Raw genomic sequence first — 17,372 nt, forward strand, 5'->3', positions numbered from 1 at the left:
TTTTCCCAGGTTCTTCCTCCACAATTTTTCCTGGCTACCATGTACAGCCTATCATGCACTGAGAAATGGCGTTAAACCCCAAACAACGACATAAATGGTAGCAAGTTTCATAATGCACAAAAGTTAATGGAGAAGAAAACAGGATTTTAAAAAGTGGTAGACACTGATGGTAAATGTTTTTCAAACCATTTGCTAGATCACTTGTTGTCTTAGGTAAGTTTTCAACGAATGCAAAATAACTGAATCACTTTGCTACATATGGTGGTGGTGTGTTGGTGTTGCATTAATATTACTATTACTGTCTTCATTTTCAGAGAGTAGCCCAAGCACATTTATGGAAACTAATTACTCATGGAGACTTTATTAGCTACAGTTATTTACAGGTAAAAGTTCCACGATGTATTTACAAATGATATTACACCTCATTAAAGCAACTGTGTCCATGATTGACATACAGAATGCCATGTGTATGGGAACAAAACATATTTCCATCCTGTGATCACATCTCTATCATACAGTCATGCTTTCCTCATGATTGACATACAGAATGCCGTATGTCTGGGAACAAAACATATTTCCATCCTGTGATCACGTCTCTATCATACAGTCATGCTTTCCTCATGATTGACATACTGAATGCCGTATGTCTGGGAACAAAACATATTTCCATCCTGTGATCACGTCTCTATCATACAGTCATGCTTTCCTCATGTGATCATGTTTCTCCATGCCTCCTGTCTTGTTTGATTTGGTATAATAAACACTCTGCTATCCACTGTTTGGAGGAGATATGAAAATTTGTTCGTCTGTACCATCATGGATGAACAAGTCTGTTTTTTTCCCAAACAAAGGGAAAAAAGGAAAAATGATAAAGAAATAATATTATATACTTTTTATTGATTGATTAAGCACTCATTTAAGTGCACTTTGAAGAAAATATTTCGATGATTTTGCTTATTTCAAATATTCAGAACTATGGTATAAGAATATGCAAAACTATTTTTAATTTATTCGTTTGGGGAATGTTGAAATTTTTAGTTGAAACAGACCATAAGATGAAATTAGGAATTTCTTATGGTGGACTGAAAATATTCTGGATTTAATGATGACCTGGATTTTAAATCAACAAATTTAGACTTTCTCCTAGAGACATTCTTGCCCATGTAGAATAATATTCACTTCTTGCTTGTACCATCATTTGTTTTAAAATGTTTCCAAGTCAAGCCACATGAAGCTTAATAACTACTTCATTTTTAAGTTTACTAGACACCACTTATACTAGGGTCTCCGGGTGGACTAAGGTGCATGTGTTTACAGATCACTGACATCTTACATCTGACCATGTAGATTCAAATCCTGGGATGGGCTGATATGGATAGGCAAGAAAGTTGTTTCCACAGGTCGGTGAGTCTTCCCAGGGTTTTCTTGGATTCTTCCTCCAACATATGTAATACCGGCTGGCCACAATGCATCATGGGCTGAAAAATTGTGTTAAACCCAGAACAACAACCAACCTTTCAATTTCTAGTGATAATGCCAAGATTTGATATTTAGCTCCAAGTCTTTGAGAAGGTGTGCTTATAGGATCAGTAGCAGTTCAGGTGGTAAAGTGCTGGATTGGAAATCTTGGGTTTATTTGTTTGACACCTGGACAGGACAGCTGCTTTGGTGCATCCCATGAAAAGGGACTTAACTCCCATAGCCCTGGCATGATATACCCATCAATGTGTATAAAATGCCATTATAAACCAACTAACCAATTGTTGTATATGCAGTCAACAAAAGTGACACAATCACTTCTATTTAGATGTTCGCATTCACATCCTTAAAGTGTAGGTTACAAAGACTGACCTTCCTTGTTCTGTCAACTGGTTTAAATATTTTTAATTATGCAACAGTGATGCATGTATGACTCAACATTTCATGTTTTTGTTTTTGTATTGCACCATGAGAATACATCTTGGTATTTGAACTCTTGGTTGTATTTCTGCATCATAATTATATCAATATGTAAGTTTGAAATACAATATTAATTTACAGTAAATCTACTTTTCTTGATGTGCTATTTATTATTGTAAGGAGTTCACACAAATAAATCACCGCAAAAGTGTTTGTGTACTGGAAAGTGTGACACTGAACATCTGTGATAAAAAGTACTGCACAGTGCAGTTGAAGCTGCAAATTCTCCAGTCATGTGACTGTTCCTAACGTGCACTTTGGATTATGGTTATTGAAGTTACTTCTGTTGAAACATTTGCAAATTCATCAAAATGGAAACGAAAACCCCAAAAATGAAAAGAAACAAATATAGAGAAAGTTTTATTTTTATTTACTATGGATAAACAAATTCGACATCTTTAGGTCACCTATTTAGAAATTTTGTCATGAAAGGTAACAACAAAAGTTAAACCCAGAAGGGAAAAACACCTATAAAATCGCACCCACTGTTAGTAAACTGTGACAATGAAATAAATTAAAAAACAAGGTTCACAATAATTTAACGACAACAAAATATTATCAGTACATGATAAACACCCTGGACCCTCACAATCCAATGCACCTGTATAATGTATGGACGTGCATCCCATTTTAGGATCAATAGTTTTGATATTTAACCCATCTCAGAATAAGCAGTCTTTCCAGCAAACTTCTGTGAAAAGGTAGGGATTTAAAAAAGTATACAAAAAGTATGAGAAGAAAAAGGATGTTCTTATGGGAAAAATAATGTCACAAATTTATGTAATGTTACCGAGGAAAGGAAACCTTTACTAGACTTAACTTGTAAACTTGAACAAAAGCATGCTCTTATTTTCCAAACTAGCTGTCTCTTTAGCCCAAGTTGCTTCTACCATCTTAAAACACCATGATCCACAAAGAATCCACATTGCCTCTATCTTCTTAAATACACTGATCACATCATAAAGCCCATATCTGAACTTGCTTTGCTACCACTGTCCATTCAATGTGTAATCGATTTTCAACATAAATATGAAAAAGTTGGGATAGCAGTGCCATTGTGGAAAAAGTGCTATATGTAATTACTTATAAGATTAGTCGAATTGCAAACTGCACAAACCCAGATTTGCTGTTGCATAGTTTGTTAGGAGTAATCAGTAGAACAGACAACACAGACCCTGACCTGCAGCTGCATTTTGCAATGGTAGCTCAGGATCTTTTTTGTTAGGATCTTTGTTTTTGCATTTTTGACCCGACTTATAATCAAGTATATACAGCAGGGAAAACAGAGTCTGATAAAACAAGTAGGAAAAACTTGGGTTGATGAAAAGTTTGTATAAAATGTCCTGGCTTTTAACAAGGCACACTTTTGGCTCTCTAGAAAAAATATGGAAGCTCAGTTTTTTTTGTACTCTTAACCTTATAGTCATGGGTTCCACACACACATATTCATTTAAGCACAGGTCAGATGACTTAGTGTGTCCTTGATCAGGGTAATTAATCACATATTGTCAGTCTGATGTTGTCAATAATACAGTACAGATGCAATTAAAGACTACCAGCAGACAAACGGCAGAGTGCTGTGGTCTACGATGACTGTACATTACCTATTATGGGTACTACTATAGTTGCATGGGGGGTGCGTGGCCTGGGCCTGACGTCCCGCTTGCCAAAGGAAAGTGAAGCGTCTCTCATAGCCTCTCCTTCCCAGGTGTAGTGATTGCCGCAGGACCACTGTCTCGCTCTGCGGGGCAGGAGGTTACTTGCATATGGCCTCTCCTACACTATTGTGTCCACAGCAGCACCTTCACGCGGTGCCCCCTGTTTTAACAGAGCCTGCTGTGTGGCGCGACCGAGTACCCGGCGGTATAACTGGGTGGGCAGACTGGGCTCATTAGCCTTGGCAGGCAACCAGTCTAAGAGAAGGGAAACTCTGACCCCAAACCCGGGCAGATGAAGCTCGTTAGCCTTGTCAGGCAGTTCATCTAGGAGAAGGAAACTCTGATTCAAAACCAACCAAGTCCCATCCATTGGATTATGGCTCCACTGCCTTGTGGATATCTTCGGGAGAAGGAAAGGCTACGGGAGTAAACCCAGACAGAAAATCAGGAGTGGAGCCCCTAAGGCGGCTGGGGGTCGACTGCGACCTCCTTCCGGCAGCTCCTGCATCCAAACTGGTGCCAAATGTCATGCTCAGCATTCCTTTGGACCCCACCAGCAAGGACGAGAGGGGGATCCTGACGTCTGGGCAGCCCAGGATCTCCATATTCCACGCCCAGGCTTGCGCCCTGGAGAGGACACTCCAGTCTTGCTACTGAGTGAGGAAACAACACGGAAGCTGACAGTTTACGGGTTATAAGTCCCACCCGATTGGCGTAGGGAAGGGGCGCCACGGGTCAGCTTTGACGGTGGGAGGGATCATCGTGTCCCACTGGCCAACTATCGCCCGCCTCAAGCCGGGCAGCCCCCGGTCAATAAGGTGTTGACCCGCCATCGTCTGCCTGCTCCAGTGGGTGTCTGGAGCTCAGTGTGTTGTTCAGCATGACAAGCAGACGGTAATTCCACACCAGACAAAAGAAACAAGAAACCAATAAAGAAGACTCCAGCTCTTCGATTTGCAAGCTGGAATGTGCGCACCATGTGTACAGGCATCTCCGACGACCTCAGAGAAGTGGACGACACCAGAAAGACGGCCATCATCGATAGAGAACTCACCAGACTAAATATCAGCATAGCTGCCCTCCAGGAAACCAGGCTCGCCTCTAGTGGCTCCCTCAGAGAGGAAAACTACACCTTCTTCTGGAAGGGTCGAGAACCTGAGGAGCCCCGTCAGCACGGAGTGGGCTTTGCCATCAAAAACAATCTCCTGGCCTCGGTTGAACCTCCAACAGGGGGCACTGAGCGTCTCTTGTCCATCCGCCTCACCACTACTTCAGGTCCTGTCAACATCATCAGTGTCTACGCCCCAACCCTCACGTCATCAGAAGACGTGAAGGATCAGTTCTATGGGCAGCTGGACGAACAGATCAAAGGATGCCCCAAAAATGAACCACTATTCCTCCTCGGCGACTTTAATGCCAGAGTAGGTGCGGACCACGAGTCCTGGCCTACCTGCCTCGGATATCATGGCACTGGAAAGACCAACGAAAACGGCCAGAGACTGCTGGAGCTATGCACCTACCATGGCCTGTGCATCACAAACACCTTCTTCAAGTGTAAGCCACAACACAAAGTGTCATGGAAACACCCCAGATCTCATCACTGGCACCAACTCGACTTGGTCATCACCAGGCGCTCTGCCCTTAACAGCATCCTCTCCACCAGAACCTACCACAGTGCAGACTGCGACTCCGACCATGCCCTTGTGAGCAGCAGAGTGCGATTACAGCCACATGTGCTACACCGCACAAAACCAAAAGGATGTCCTCGCATAAACACTGCACAGATGTCAGTCCCTGCCAAGGTGGAGGAGTATGTGTCTGCCCTGAACAAGGCTCTCCAGGACCTGCCTGAGTATGACGCTACAGCCAAGTGGAACGCCATGAAGGGTGCCATCTACAGTACAGCTATGTCAACGTTTGGCAAGAAGGAACGACCCAGCCAGGACTGGTTCAATGCACACCTATCAAGGATGGAACCACAAATCGAGGAGAAACGAAAAGCCTTCATAGCTTACAAAAAATGCCCTAATGAACGGACGCTTGCTGCTCTCAGAAGTGCCCGAAGTAACACCCAACGCATTGCTAGACAGTGTGCGAACGAGTACTGGCAACAACTGTGTGAAGGGATCCAGCGAAGTGCCGAGTCCGGACACATCCAAGGCATGTACAGTGGCATCAAGAAGGCTCTAGGCCCTACAGTGAAAGGGGTCGCTCCCCTGAAATCCCTGACGGGAGAGAAGATCACAGACCGTGGGCAACAGATGGCCAGATGGGTGGAGCACTACTCAGAACTATACTCCCGAGAAACGTCAGTCACTGATGCAGCCCTCAGCAGCATAAAGAATCTGCCCACCATGGAAGAGCTCGACAATGTGCCAACCTTAGAGGAGCTCAGCAAAGCAATCGACTGCCTTCCAAACGACAAAGCACCAGGTAGTGACAGCATCCCACCCGAAGCTATCAAACGTGGAAAACCAGCATTGATTAAACCACTGCACGAGCTACTTTGCCGCTGCTGGGAGGAAGGAGTAGTCCCCCAAGACATGCGTGATGCCACAATTGTGACCCTTTACAAAAACAAGGGCGACCGCAGTGACTGTAATAATTACAGAGGGATCTCGCTATTGAGTATTGTTGGTAAAGTGTACGCCCGCATCATACTCAACAGGCTGCAGTTGCTGGCAGACCGTGTGTACCCGGAATCACAGTGCAGCTTCAGAGCAGGCAGGTCGACGACAGACATGATCTTCTCCCTACGACAACTCCAAGAGAAGAGCAGAGAGCAAGGTCAACCACTCTACATGATGTTCATCGACCTCACCAAGGCCTTTGACTTGGTCAGCAGGAAGGGCCTTTTTGAACTTCTGAGTAAGATCGGTTGCCCCCCAAAACTCCTCAGCATGATAATCTCTTTCCATGCAGATATGAAGGGAACAGTCATGTATGATGGATCATCCTCAACTTCCTTCCCAATTAACAGTGGTGTAAAGCAGGGCTGCGTGCTGGCACCAACACTTTTTGGGATCTTCTTCTCCCTGCTCCTGTCCTACGCCTTCGACACGTCCACGGATGGCATATATCTACACACCAGGTCTGATGGGAGCCTGTTCAACCTGGCACGACTGCGCTCAAAGACCAAAGTGAGAGCTGTGCTCATCAGGGAGATGCTTTTTGCAGATGACGCAGCTCTTGTGGCCCACACCGAGGAAGCCCTCCAGAGACTGGGAGACCGTTTTGCTGTTGCCTGCACGCACTTTGGTCTCACAATCAGCTTGGAAAAAACAAATGTCAGCGTGCAAGATACCACCATTGCCCCTTCAATCAAAATCAACGGTGTCACCCTGGAAGCAGTCAACAACTTTACCTACCTAGGGTCAACCATCAGCAACACTCTCTCAATTGATATGGAGCTGGACAGAAGGCTTGGAAAGGCAAACACCATCATGGCTCGATTAACAAAGAGGGTTTGGGAAAACAACGCGCTGACAGAGCACACCAAGGTCCAAGTCTACCAGGCCTGCGTTCTCAGCACCCTTCTATATGGAAGTGAGACGTGGAGTACCTACATGAGGCAAGAACGCCGGCTCAACTCCTTCCATATACGGTGCCTAAAACGCATCCTGAAAATCAGCTGGCAAGACCGTGTTCCACACAGCGAGATCCTGCAGCGTGCAAGAACCCCCAGCATGTACTCCCTGCTAATTAAACGCCGCCTTCGATGGCTGGGTCACGTCCGACGCATGGAGGATGGAAGGCTGCCAAAGGACATCTTATATGGACAGCTGGCCACTGGCATGAGAAGAGTCGGACGCCCCTCACTCCGTTTCAAAGATGTGTGCAAGAGGGACATGAAGGCATGCAACATTTCACCCGATGGCTGGGAAGAGCTGGCTGAGGACCGAGGCACCTGGAGACTGATGGTAAACAATGGCATATCAGTCGCTGATGCAAGGAGAGGCCAGTTGGTGGCAGAGAAACGTAAGAGAAAGAAGAACGCAACAGCAACCACAGTAATGCAGACTTCCCAGTATGTCTGCACCAACTGCAGTAGGGACTGTCACTCACGTATAGGCCTGCACAGCCACAGCAGACGTTGCCAACAGAGACAGGCAACACCCCAAGGGCGCTATTCGCATGGTCTTTCGAGACCGAGTCGCCAATGATGATGATGATGATGATGATAGTTGCATGCACATTCTTGGAAGTTACGTTGTCATCTCATACAAATAAATGGTAATATAAAAGCTCTATATAAGTTTTTTTTTACAGTACTCATATTAATCAAGAGGCATCTAAGCATTTCTATGATGAAGTCGGTGTTATGGAATAGACCCTCAATAGCTTGTCTTACAAATCAAATACAGAGAACTAACACCAAGAACAGGACAAAATTATCAGATGGCTACCCCTAAAAACTAAGCGACCTGAAGTAGTTAGCTCGGTAATCAGTTTGACTATTTGTACTGGTTTCATCAATTGTACTTCACTACCTACTACTCATGGTTTATGTGTGTTGTGTGTGGTCTGGTTGTAATAATCGACGGGCATGTATAACACATTAAAAGACTTCATCTCTTGTATTTACATGTAAATGTTAACCTATGAAGTATGAATTATGCAAATATGCACGGATTCAACCTTCAACTTTCATTTCTTTCAACTGAAGATGCGTGCTAACATGGGCTCAAAACTGGACGGATACTTATATTTTATATAACTGAGTTATAGTTCCCTTGATAGGACAAACACATTTTTTCTCACAACAATATGGCACTTACCTGAAAGATACTTGTATCAAATATGAATGAACACAAAACATTCCAAAATAGTATTACAGTAAAATGACTACAATATTTATCTACAATTGTATTCCCAAAGATGCCAACCCATTTAAGTATGCTGAACTGGAATCCTAGCATCTATTTTTTGTAAATCTAGGCAGCCCATCTGGAATGGATAACACTTTCATTAAAATAGGAACAGCCTTAGCAAACGTGGGGCCCCCTGGATTTACACAAAGGGTCCCATGTGAGTACAGAATTTGGAAATAAACTTTACAAAATGTTTTATATCATGTTCAACTTACAATTTTCTTCCATTGTTTTAAAATTACTTTTTCTCTATAGATATATTTTTCAAAATTACTAACGTGAGGGACCCCTGTCAGTGTGAGGCCCAAATGGGCCAAATCGGGCTAAAGCCAGCCCTGCATTAAGAGTATCAAGCTGCTATCCAATCATACTGCATCACTCAGTAAGTGAATAAAGCAACCTGTGTAAAGTTAGTAAAAAATTTGAAATTACATGGTGAATCCATTCCTCCAATTCAAGAACTGTTAATTTCTTCAACATTTGTTTACAAAACTTACAGCCATAAACATTCATTTTCTCACAAATTATTCACATCTTTCTCCTCTCTTCATCTCTGCTGCCATTTTTTACCTTTTTACAGTCTAACTGGTATCTTCTTTCTTGCTATTTAGTCTGTTTCTTTACATTGAGAAACTACATTCCATGCATCAGTCTACATCATACTGGTGATGAAGTACTTTTATTCCTACATGCACCCAGATAGAAAACTATACAAAATTTTATCCCCAAGTGCAGATTTTTTCCAGAGTTTCATCAATACGGGTTTTTCTTTTGTAAAAAATTTTGTAAAAAAAGTAATTGTTTATATTAGTAATCGTTGGCATATCTATATTACTACTGGAATATCATTAAAATCTTCCCAAAATTCTCCATTTGAACACTATTAAGAATATATCTGGTAGAGAAGATTTTGACAATTAGTGAAATGATCTCAAGGGTCATACCCATTAAACTGCCAGAAAAACACTGATATAGGTTTTTAGCAATTATTAAGATTGAAAGGTCAATATGAAATTATTTAGACCTTCCTTACATTATAAAGTTGAACAGGAACTGAAAACAAAATTTAAAAAGGCGATGCACTTTGTGACACAAATTAAAAATTTGCAATTAAAAACTGACGGTAACTGCAAAATGATTCGCCAAGCATTGGTAAAATCAATCAAAAAATCATAACTGCTTTTCATTATGTAGCATATTTTCTTGTTTATACTAATCACCATACTCAATCGAATGTACCTGTTTTTCCAGCCATAAATGCATATCAAATCAAACTTTTACTATTGTTTATGTAAATTTTCTAATATAGACTATATATATAAATATATATGTATATATATATATATCCAAGAAGCCTAGGTACCGCTACAGGGGTTTTGAACTTCATTGGCTTTGTCACAGCCTGAATCATGGCCAGTGTATGGGACTACAAACAATCGTCCCTCAGGCATACAGACACACACCTTGTATGCTGATCCACTTGAAGTGTCCCCAGCTATTACTAATGGGATATTACTGTGGAAAAATGTTCCTCTTAAACTTTCCATTTCTATTCCTCCGGACTAAATTAAAAGGAAAGGATAAATAGTGAATAATTTGTCTTAATTGCTAACAAGAGTAATCAAGTTCTAAACAACAGTGACAATGAAACTTTTGTGTGTACTGATATCTGATATCTTTTGATTTGAAGTAATTTAACCCATATTAGTCTACACATAATGTACACTAAGTTAGCAATATTCTTTACACTTGGCTTGTGTCTCTTTCCTATATACACTTGTTAGCTTTATGACTTCCAGCAGAATTGTAATGCACAAACTCCTATGTTAAGCTCACTTTGCCAAACTCTGTCTCTCTTTCTGTCTCTCTCTCTCATTTGTTCCACAATTCAAACCTCTCATTTTCATTCAGTTAATTATTATTCACTCTTCCAGTTCTAATGTAAATTTTGCAAGCTATTTTAATATAAATTATTTTTCTACACGTTTCTGCTGCTTATATATATTACATTTTAGCAGCCTTATGTAAAAGACTGCTGCTGATAAACCTACCAAAGATATGATGTCTAGATCCCCCTGGGCATGGACAGTGATATTACCCTCTGACATCATGCTGATGCCCTCCATTCCTATAATCTGCAGGTCATGATGGGACTCCACATGGAGATCCTCCACACCAGTTCTATTGTACATCTGAAAATCAGCAGCAAGTTAATTTTTATTATTAATATAAAGTTAAATTAATCATTGGTTACTAAGGAATATAAAGTTAAATTAATCACTGGTTACTAAGGAATATAAAGTTAAATTAATCACTGGTTACTAAGGAACATAAAGTTAAATTAATCACTGGTTACTAAGGAATATAAAGTTAAATTAATCACTGGTTACTAAGGAATATAAAGTTAAATTAATCACTGGTTACTCATCTTGAAATCCAGACAATACAATCATGTTTAGTACTAATCTATTTAAATTGATACAACTTTATCCTTATTATTTACAGTATATTCACCAAACAGTAACCCAACTGACCAGTAAGACCCAAATGACTAATATGACCAAACTGACTAATAAGACCCAAATGACTAATATGACCAAACTGACCAATAAGACCCCAACTGACCAATAAGAACAGAAGAAAACAACACAATGCTCTTTTGGTCACGGAATATGGTAAACTGTGCTTGAATCATTTAGGTATCTACAGTCGGCCAGAAAATGACTTACTTTATTCACAAAAGAATAGTTTTGATGCTCATTTTCAACATTTAGCAGTATGATGTAGACTGATTCATAGAATGTAGTTTCTCAATGTTTAGCAAGAGTAACCTTAAGTGGCACTTTGTGTTTAATGCTCTTCTGTGTAGAAACTAGTAAGGCATGATTAACTCTGGATATTTTTTACCAATAACTCTCAATGAAATGGTATTTGATCATGCTATGACCTAAGAATCTATAATTGCTTCATTAATCTAAGTGCAAACCATCTATAAAGTCTGGTCAAGGAACTTACTGTAAAACAAAAAAGTGTCTGCAAAACCCTTATTTTCTCTGAGCCACACTGACCCTGATCTTTGACCTTTTCACCCCAAATTTAAAAAAACTTCTTCCTTACTGCAGACTTCTTCCAAACAGTCACAGACCTTTGACCCTTTCAATACCCAAATCAAGAATTCTTCCTTACTCAATGTGCAAACCATCAACACAATTTTAGTCCAGGTCACAGATGCAGAACTGAAGTTACTATGCAGAAACCTTGACATTTGGTCCAGGTATATGATGTTGAACTAATGTTACTTAGAAACCTTGACATTTGGTCCAGGTATATGATGTTGAACTAATGTTACTTAGAAACCTTGACATTTGGTCCAGGTATATGATGTTGAACTAATGTTACTTAGAAACCTTGACATTTGGTCCAGGTATATGATGTTGAACTAATATTACTTAGAAATCTTGACATTTGGTCCAGGTATATGATGTTGAACTAATGTTACTTAGAAACCTTGACATTTGGTCCAGGTATATTATGTTGAACTAATGTTACTTAGAAACCTTGACATTTGATCCAGGTATATGATGTTGAACTAATGTTACTTTATAAAAACCAATCTTCTTCATTTAGTTAAAACAACAATAACCTTGCCCTTTTTGAACCCCAAATCAATATGTTTCGACTTTACCATAAATGCAAACTATCCATAAAGTTTGGTCAAGAAATGTCATGCCTAATTAAGTTTTTCTGCAGACACCATCCTTTTCCTAACAGTGAAAGTGACCATGACCTATGACCCCAAAATAAAATAAATAATAATGCAATGTATCCTCAAAGTCTGCTCCAAGTATGTAATGAAGAATTAATGTTTTTGTGCAGAAGTCATTTTTCTTCTTTCAGTTACACTGACCTTGATCTTCGACCCTGAAACCCCCAATTCAATAATATCCTCCTCAACCCAAGTGCAAGTTATGCACACAGTTTGGTGAAGGTCTGCTCTGCAGAACTTAAGTTATTGTCCAAAAGCCAAAAAGACTGGACAGATGGACAGACATGGTAATAGCATCATACAATCTGCTAAAATGATGACATATAAAAAAAGAAGCAGATTGTTATAGCCTCATTGAGCTTGAGTTGTCATGCAACTGGGTCACAGACTACATCTACTTTAAGATGCCATATATCACAAGGAGAGTCGTGATTAGACTGCTGTAAATTTACAATAAATTATGGTAAAATAATAGATTTTTGATGTAATGGCTTCATTCATAATCATACAGATGCTTGAATACAGTATAGCATTCTCTCATATTTCACTGATACAGCTGAAGAGTCTAATAAATTAACAGAACTCTTGCATTCCTCATCTTTGCAGAAAAAGTCCATAAAATCCTTAGCTTGAATCATAGTGCATATTTTTGTGTGTGATTTGGTGTGTGATCTGGATTTTGAACGTAGCTTTTTTTTTAAAAATTCAGTCATATTTCTATGATGTCTGCAGTGTTGCAATTTATAGTTTATGTCTAGCACTGGGGCATCATGCCGTCGCAGACATGTAGCATGATGTCCCACCCAGTCACATTATCCTGATACCAGACCGACCAGTCGTAACACTAACTTCTTAATGCTGAGCGCCAAGCAAGGCAGCTGTTAGTACCATTTTTATAAGTCTTTAGTATGACTTGGCCGAGGGTTTAAATCCAGGATCTCAACCATACGAGGCAGATGCTCTAACCACTAGACCACTGGAGTGGTCCATATTTTTGTGACATATTCTGTAAGAACTAGTGACAATGATGCAGGCCAAAGCTCTGATATGATTAGAAATTAAAATACATTTTTACATGTTCATCATTTTAAAGACAATGCTTCTATAATTTGTTAACAGTTTGGATTAACAATTTAATTCAATGAAATTTGATTCATTTAATATTTAATTCATTAAAAATTTTATTTATTAAAAATTTAATTCATTATCCCCAGAATCAAGCAGCTGATTGGTATCCTATACCAGATAAGATGAGGGATCGCCCACGGCAGTGGGAGCTTTGTCAGTGCCAATGTACCTCAGATTCAATGTCAATATTTCACTGTCTAATGTCAGACTAGGTTAGTTGAAAAGATTTGGTTTTTTTTAATTCCATCAATTAAGCTGAAATCTGGTCAAGCTGTTCTCAGAAAACATAATGGTATAAATTTCATACAATATACAGAAATAAAAAACTCATGCGGAATTTAAAAGAGTGATTTACTTTTTAATATTGATTTTCTTGTTCTAAAGAATCCAATAATCCATGCAATTCAATGCAAATTCCCACAGGGGCCCTGAGTAGTCTAAAGCACTCTCCATTACAGATCACTGCCATCTCACCTCTGTCTGCGTGGGTTCAAGTCTCGGATTCAACCAATGTCAGTATGTGAGAAAGCTTGCCAGTAGCTTCTCGTGGGTCGATGGTTATTTCCGGGGTTTTCCCGGGTTCTTCCTCCACCATTAATACTGACCGCCATGTATAGCCTATTATGTGCTGAAAAATGGCGTTAAACACTACAACAACAACAACAACAAAAAAGCAAATTCCCACAGAATAAAAGATAACCTTTAATAGAGTTAAACAGATATCCTGGAAAACATGGACTTCATTTAGGTCCTGATAATGGCTGTTGTACATTCAGATCTTGTTAATAATGATCAATCCTCCCTTTCTTTTCTTTCTTTTATCTTTTCATCTTTTTCATCATTCTCACTCCAGCTTTCTTCTATAATTGGTATTTCAAGGTCACCGTCAATTACAGGTGATAAAAAATCCACAATTTCTCCATTAGAGCAAGTTGGGTAAGTTGTCCTCCCAGCGGTCGATTTTGGCGCTATATAAATCTCAACTTTTTCTTTTATTTGTTGTTCACTGTTTCCTCTGTATATCTTAAGTTAATTAAAATTTGACGGGTTTAACTGCAGGCATAATTTATATATGGTGGAAAATAAACCAACAGTGTGTGCTCTGTTGCATTGTCAATACTAATTCTATTGCTGAGTCATGGTACTTGATACAAAAGGAATGTTAACTACATTATAACACAGGTAGGGGATAATGACTTAGAAAATAAAAATAACCTGAGAAAAGCAATTAACAAGACAAAAATGAAAGATGACAGCAAAAAGGTCTATGTGATTTGCCCAACATAAAACAGTGGTTTAAAGTGTTACAAGAATTCCATATCTACAATAATTTACTGGTGACAAAGTTCACTGGAAAAGTCTCTTATGTAGGATGCATTAACTTTGTGTTAGATTACTGCCCTTTACAGTCCTACCCACTTATATCGACATCACTTATATCGACAAGCCACCTATTTCTACAAAAAAGCAAAGTCCCGGTCCCTTGGTTTACTATTGCTATCAAAATTGTCATGCTTATGTTAATGTTGAGATAAAAAATAAACATACAAGTCAACAGAAGCCCTTAGTTCCAGCTTGAACAAATCCTTTGTTTTCTAATCATTTCTTTTGACAAGCTGCCAGTTCCGACCCATACTTTGTTCAACAATTAGTTGATCTTGCCACCAGGCTTTAATTTTCCTACCTAATCATTTATGTCGACCAGCTGCCAGTTCTGACCTATACTTTGTTCAACAATTAGCTGATCTTGCTGCCAGGCTTTAATTTTCCCGCCTAATCATTTATGTTGGCAAGCGGCCAATTCAGACCTGTACTTTATTCAACAATTAGTTAATCTTGCCACCAGGCTATAATGTCACGGTCGGATAAAAAACAGGTTTTTGTTTGGTCCTATAATGTTAGCATCTTGCAGCGACTTAAATAAAATCAATGAAATCTGATTGATTCTTGCATTTTCCAAAGTGATCAGTGATCAAAACAAGTTTATTGTGCTGTAAAAGTTTCCTTTATAACTTTATTTATATTTACGTCGGCTACCAACAGCAGTGTAAAATGCAGATTAAATTTACAGTCTCTGGAAACAAAATATCTGGCTGTTAAGGAAGTTGAGGGTGGAGCATCTCGCAAAGATGTGTGTGAAAAATTTTCTCTTAAACATAACACCCTGTCAGGATGGATGAAAGCTGCGGAGTCTATAAAGAAAGACTATACTGAAGGTAACTGCACTCCCCAAAGGAAGAAGCAGAAGAGGGGTCTGGAGTGGCCAAGTGGTCTAAAGCGCTCTCAGTTACAGATCACTGCCATCTCACCTCTGTCTGCGTGGGTTCGAGTCTCGGATTCGGCTAATGTGGATGTGAGAAAGCTTGCCAGTAGCTTCTCATGGGTTGGTGGTTCTTTCCGGGCTTTTCTGGGTTCTTCCTCCACCATTAATACTGACCGCCATGTATAGCCTATCATGTGCTGAAAAATGGCATTAAACCATACAACAACAACGACAACAACAACAACAGAAGCAGAAGACTGCTAAATTTGAAGACGTGGAGGAGGCCACAGCAAAATGGTTCAAAGAAACCCGCATCGATCATGACATGGTCATCAAAAAAGTGAAAGAATTTGTGAAAAAACTTAGTGTGGAGAACTTTGCTGCAACAAGTGACTGGTTCAGTCACTTTAATGTTCAACATAACATCGGATACAAAAGGATTTGTGGAGAAGCCAACTCAGCAGACACATCACAGCTTGATGGATGGAAAGCCCAGCTTAAAGATATATTGCAGAATTATAAGTCTGAGGATATATACAATGCGGGCGAAACAGCTTTACTCTTTAAGTGTACTCCAGACAAGACATACTGCATCAAAGGTCAACCATGTGTTGGTGGGAAACAGCCTAAAGACCACATCTCTGTTCTAGTCACATCGAACATGATTGACAATGATAAAATGACACTTCTAATTACTGACAAGTCTAAGAAGCCTTGCTGTTTTAAAAATGTGCACCACTTTCCTGTGGATTATTATGCAAACACAAAAGCTTGGATGACATCGGACATTTTTATGGAGTGGATAAGGAAACTCTACAGAAATATGAAAGTGCAAGGAAGAAAAATTGCCTTGCTTGTGGATAATTGTTCTGCGCACCCATTTGCGGACAATCTCCAACATATCCAACTAATTTTTCTTCCTCCCAATACCTCGTCACTCATACAGCCAATGGATAAGGAGTCATCCAGAATCGAAAACTACATTATCGAAAACTTCTCACCCACAAAAAGCTGGCTGCGAATGAAAAGCAAGTAGAATTTAAGTAAGATTTGCTTGGGGCTCTGTAAAACTTGAGGAAAATTTGGGGATTACTGAAGCCAGAGACCATAAAGATCTGCCTTATGCATGCTTTCTTTCCCGAAGATGAGGAATTTCATGGATTCTCCCCATCAAATATCCCACATAGTCTTGAAGAAAATGGCTTATATGAAGGTACTGGAATGCCGATGGATGAGTTTATTTGGATGGCTATTGAAACGGATGACAAGGAACAATGCCAAGCAGTACTAGCAGATGATGACATTACTGATGCCGTAAAAATGGATTATGTTTCAGAAGATGGCACGGAAGACAACATAACTGATACTGACGCTAATGATGAATCGGAAACACTACCTTTGCCATGTGTTTCATGCAGAAAGGTCTTTTCAATATGCGACGGTTTGACAAAATTTTTTGTGCAATCAAACTCAATGGTAATATCGGAAGAAGCCCATGGTCACTTGGAAAAGTTGCAGCGTCTTCTCCAGAGAGAACAACTATCAAGGCTCAAACAGAAGAAGTTTGCATGAAGTTCAGAAATGTATGTACTCTCGTTATCTCCCATGCCCACTTGTTGTGCTAAAAACATTTAATTTTAATTAATTTAAATTTAAATTAAATTTTATTGTAATTTTATGCATTGATTATGCTATAGATAATAATCTCAATTACATGTATATGTATT

General features: G+C 39.6%; 1 protein-coding gene across 3 annotated transcripts in view; it reads right to left on the reverse strand.

The window, feature by feature from the left end:
* Positions 1–8,308: 8,308 nt before the first annotated feature.
* Positions 8,309–17,372, reverse strand: part of LOC149800322 (beta-sarcoglycan-like) — a 28,566-nt gene continuing 19,502 nt past the window's right edge. For all 3 annotated transcript variants that reach the window (XM_089959909.1, XM_089959910.1, XM_089959911.1), the window contains 2 exons: positions 10,540–10,680; positions 8,309–10,050 (listed from right to left, as the gene is read on the reverse strand). In XM_089959909.1, coding sequence (XP_089816035.1) covers positions 9,844–10,050; positions 10,540–10,680 — 348 coding nt within the window. In that variant the 3' untranslated portion in view covers positions 8,309–9,843. The remainder of the gene's footprint in view (positions 10,051–10,539; positions 10,681–17,372) is intronic.

Source organism: Sinohyriopsis cumingii, chromosome 5 (assembly GCF_028554795.1).
Source record: "Sinohyriopsis cumingii isolate HCF-2022 chromosome 5, ASM2855479v2, whole genome shotgun sequence".
In the NCBI taxonomy this organism is placed as follows: domain Eukaryota; kingdom Metazoa; phylum Mollusca; class Bivalvia; order Unionida; family Unionidae; genus Sinohyriopsis; species Sinohyriopsis cumingii.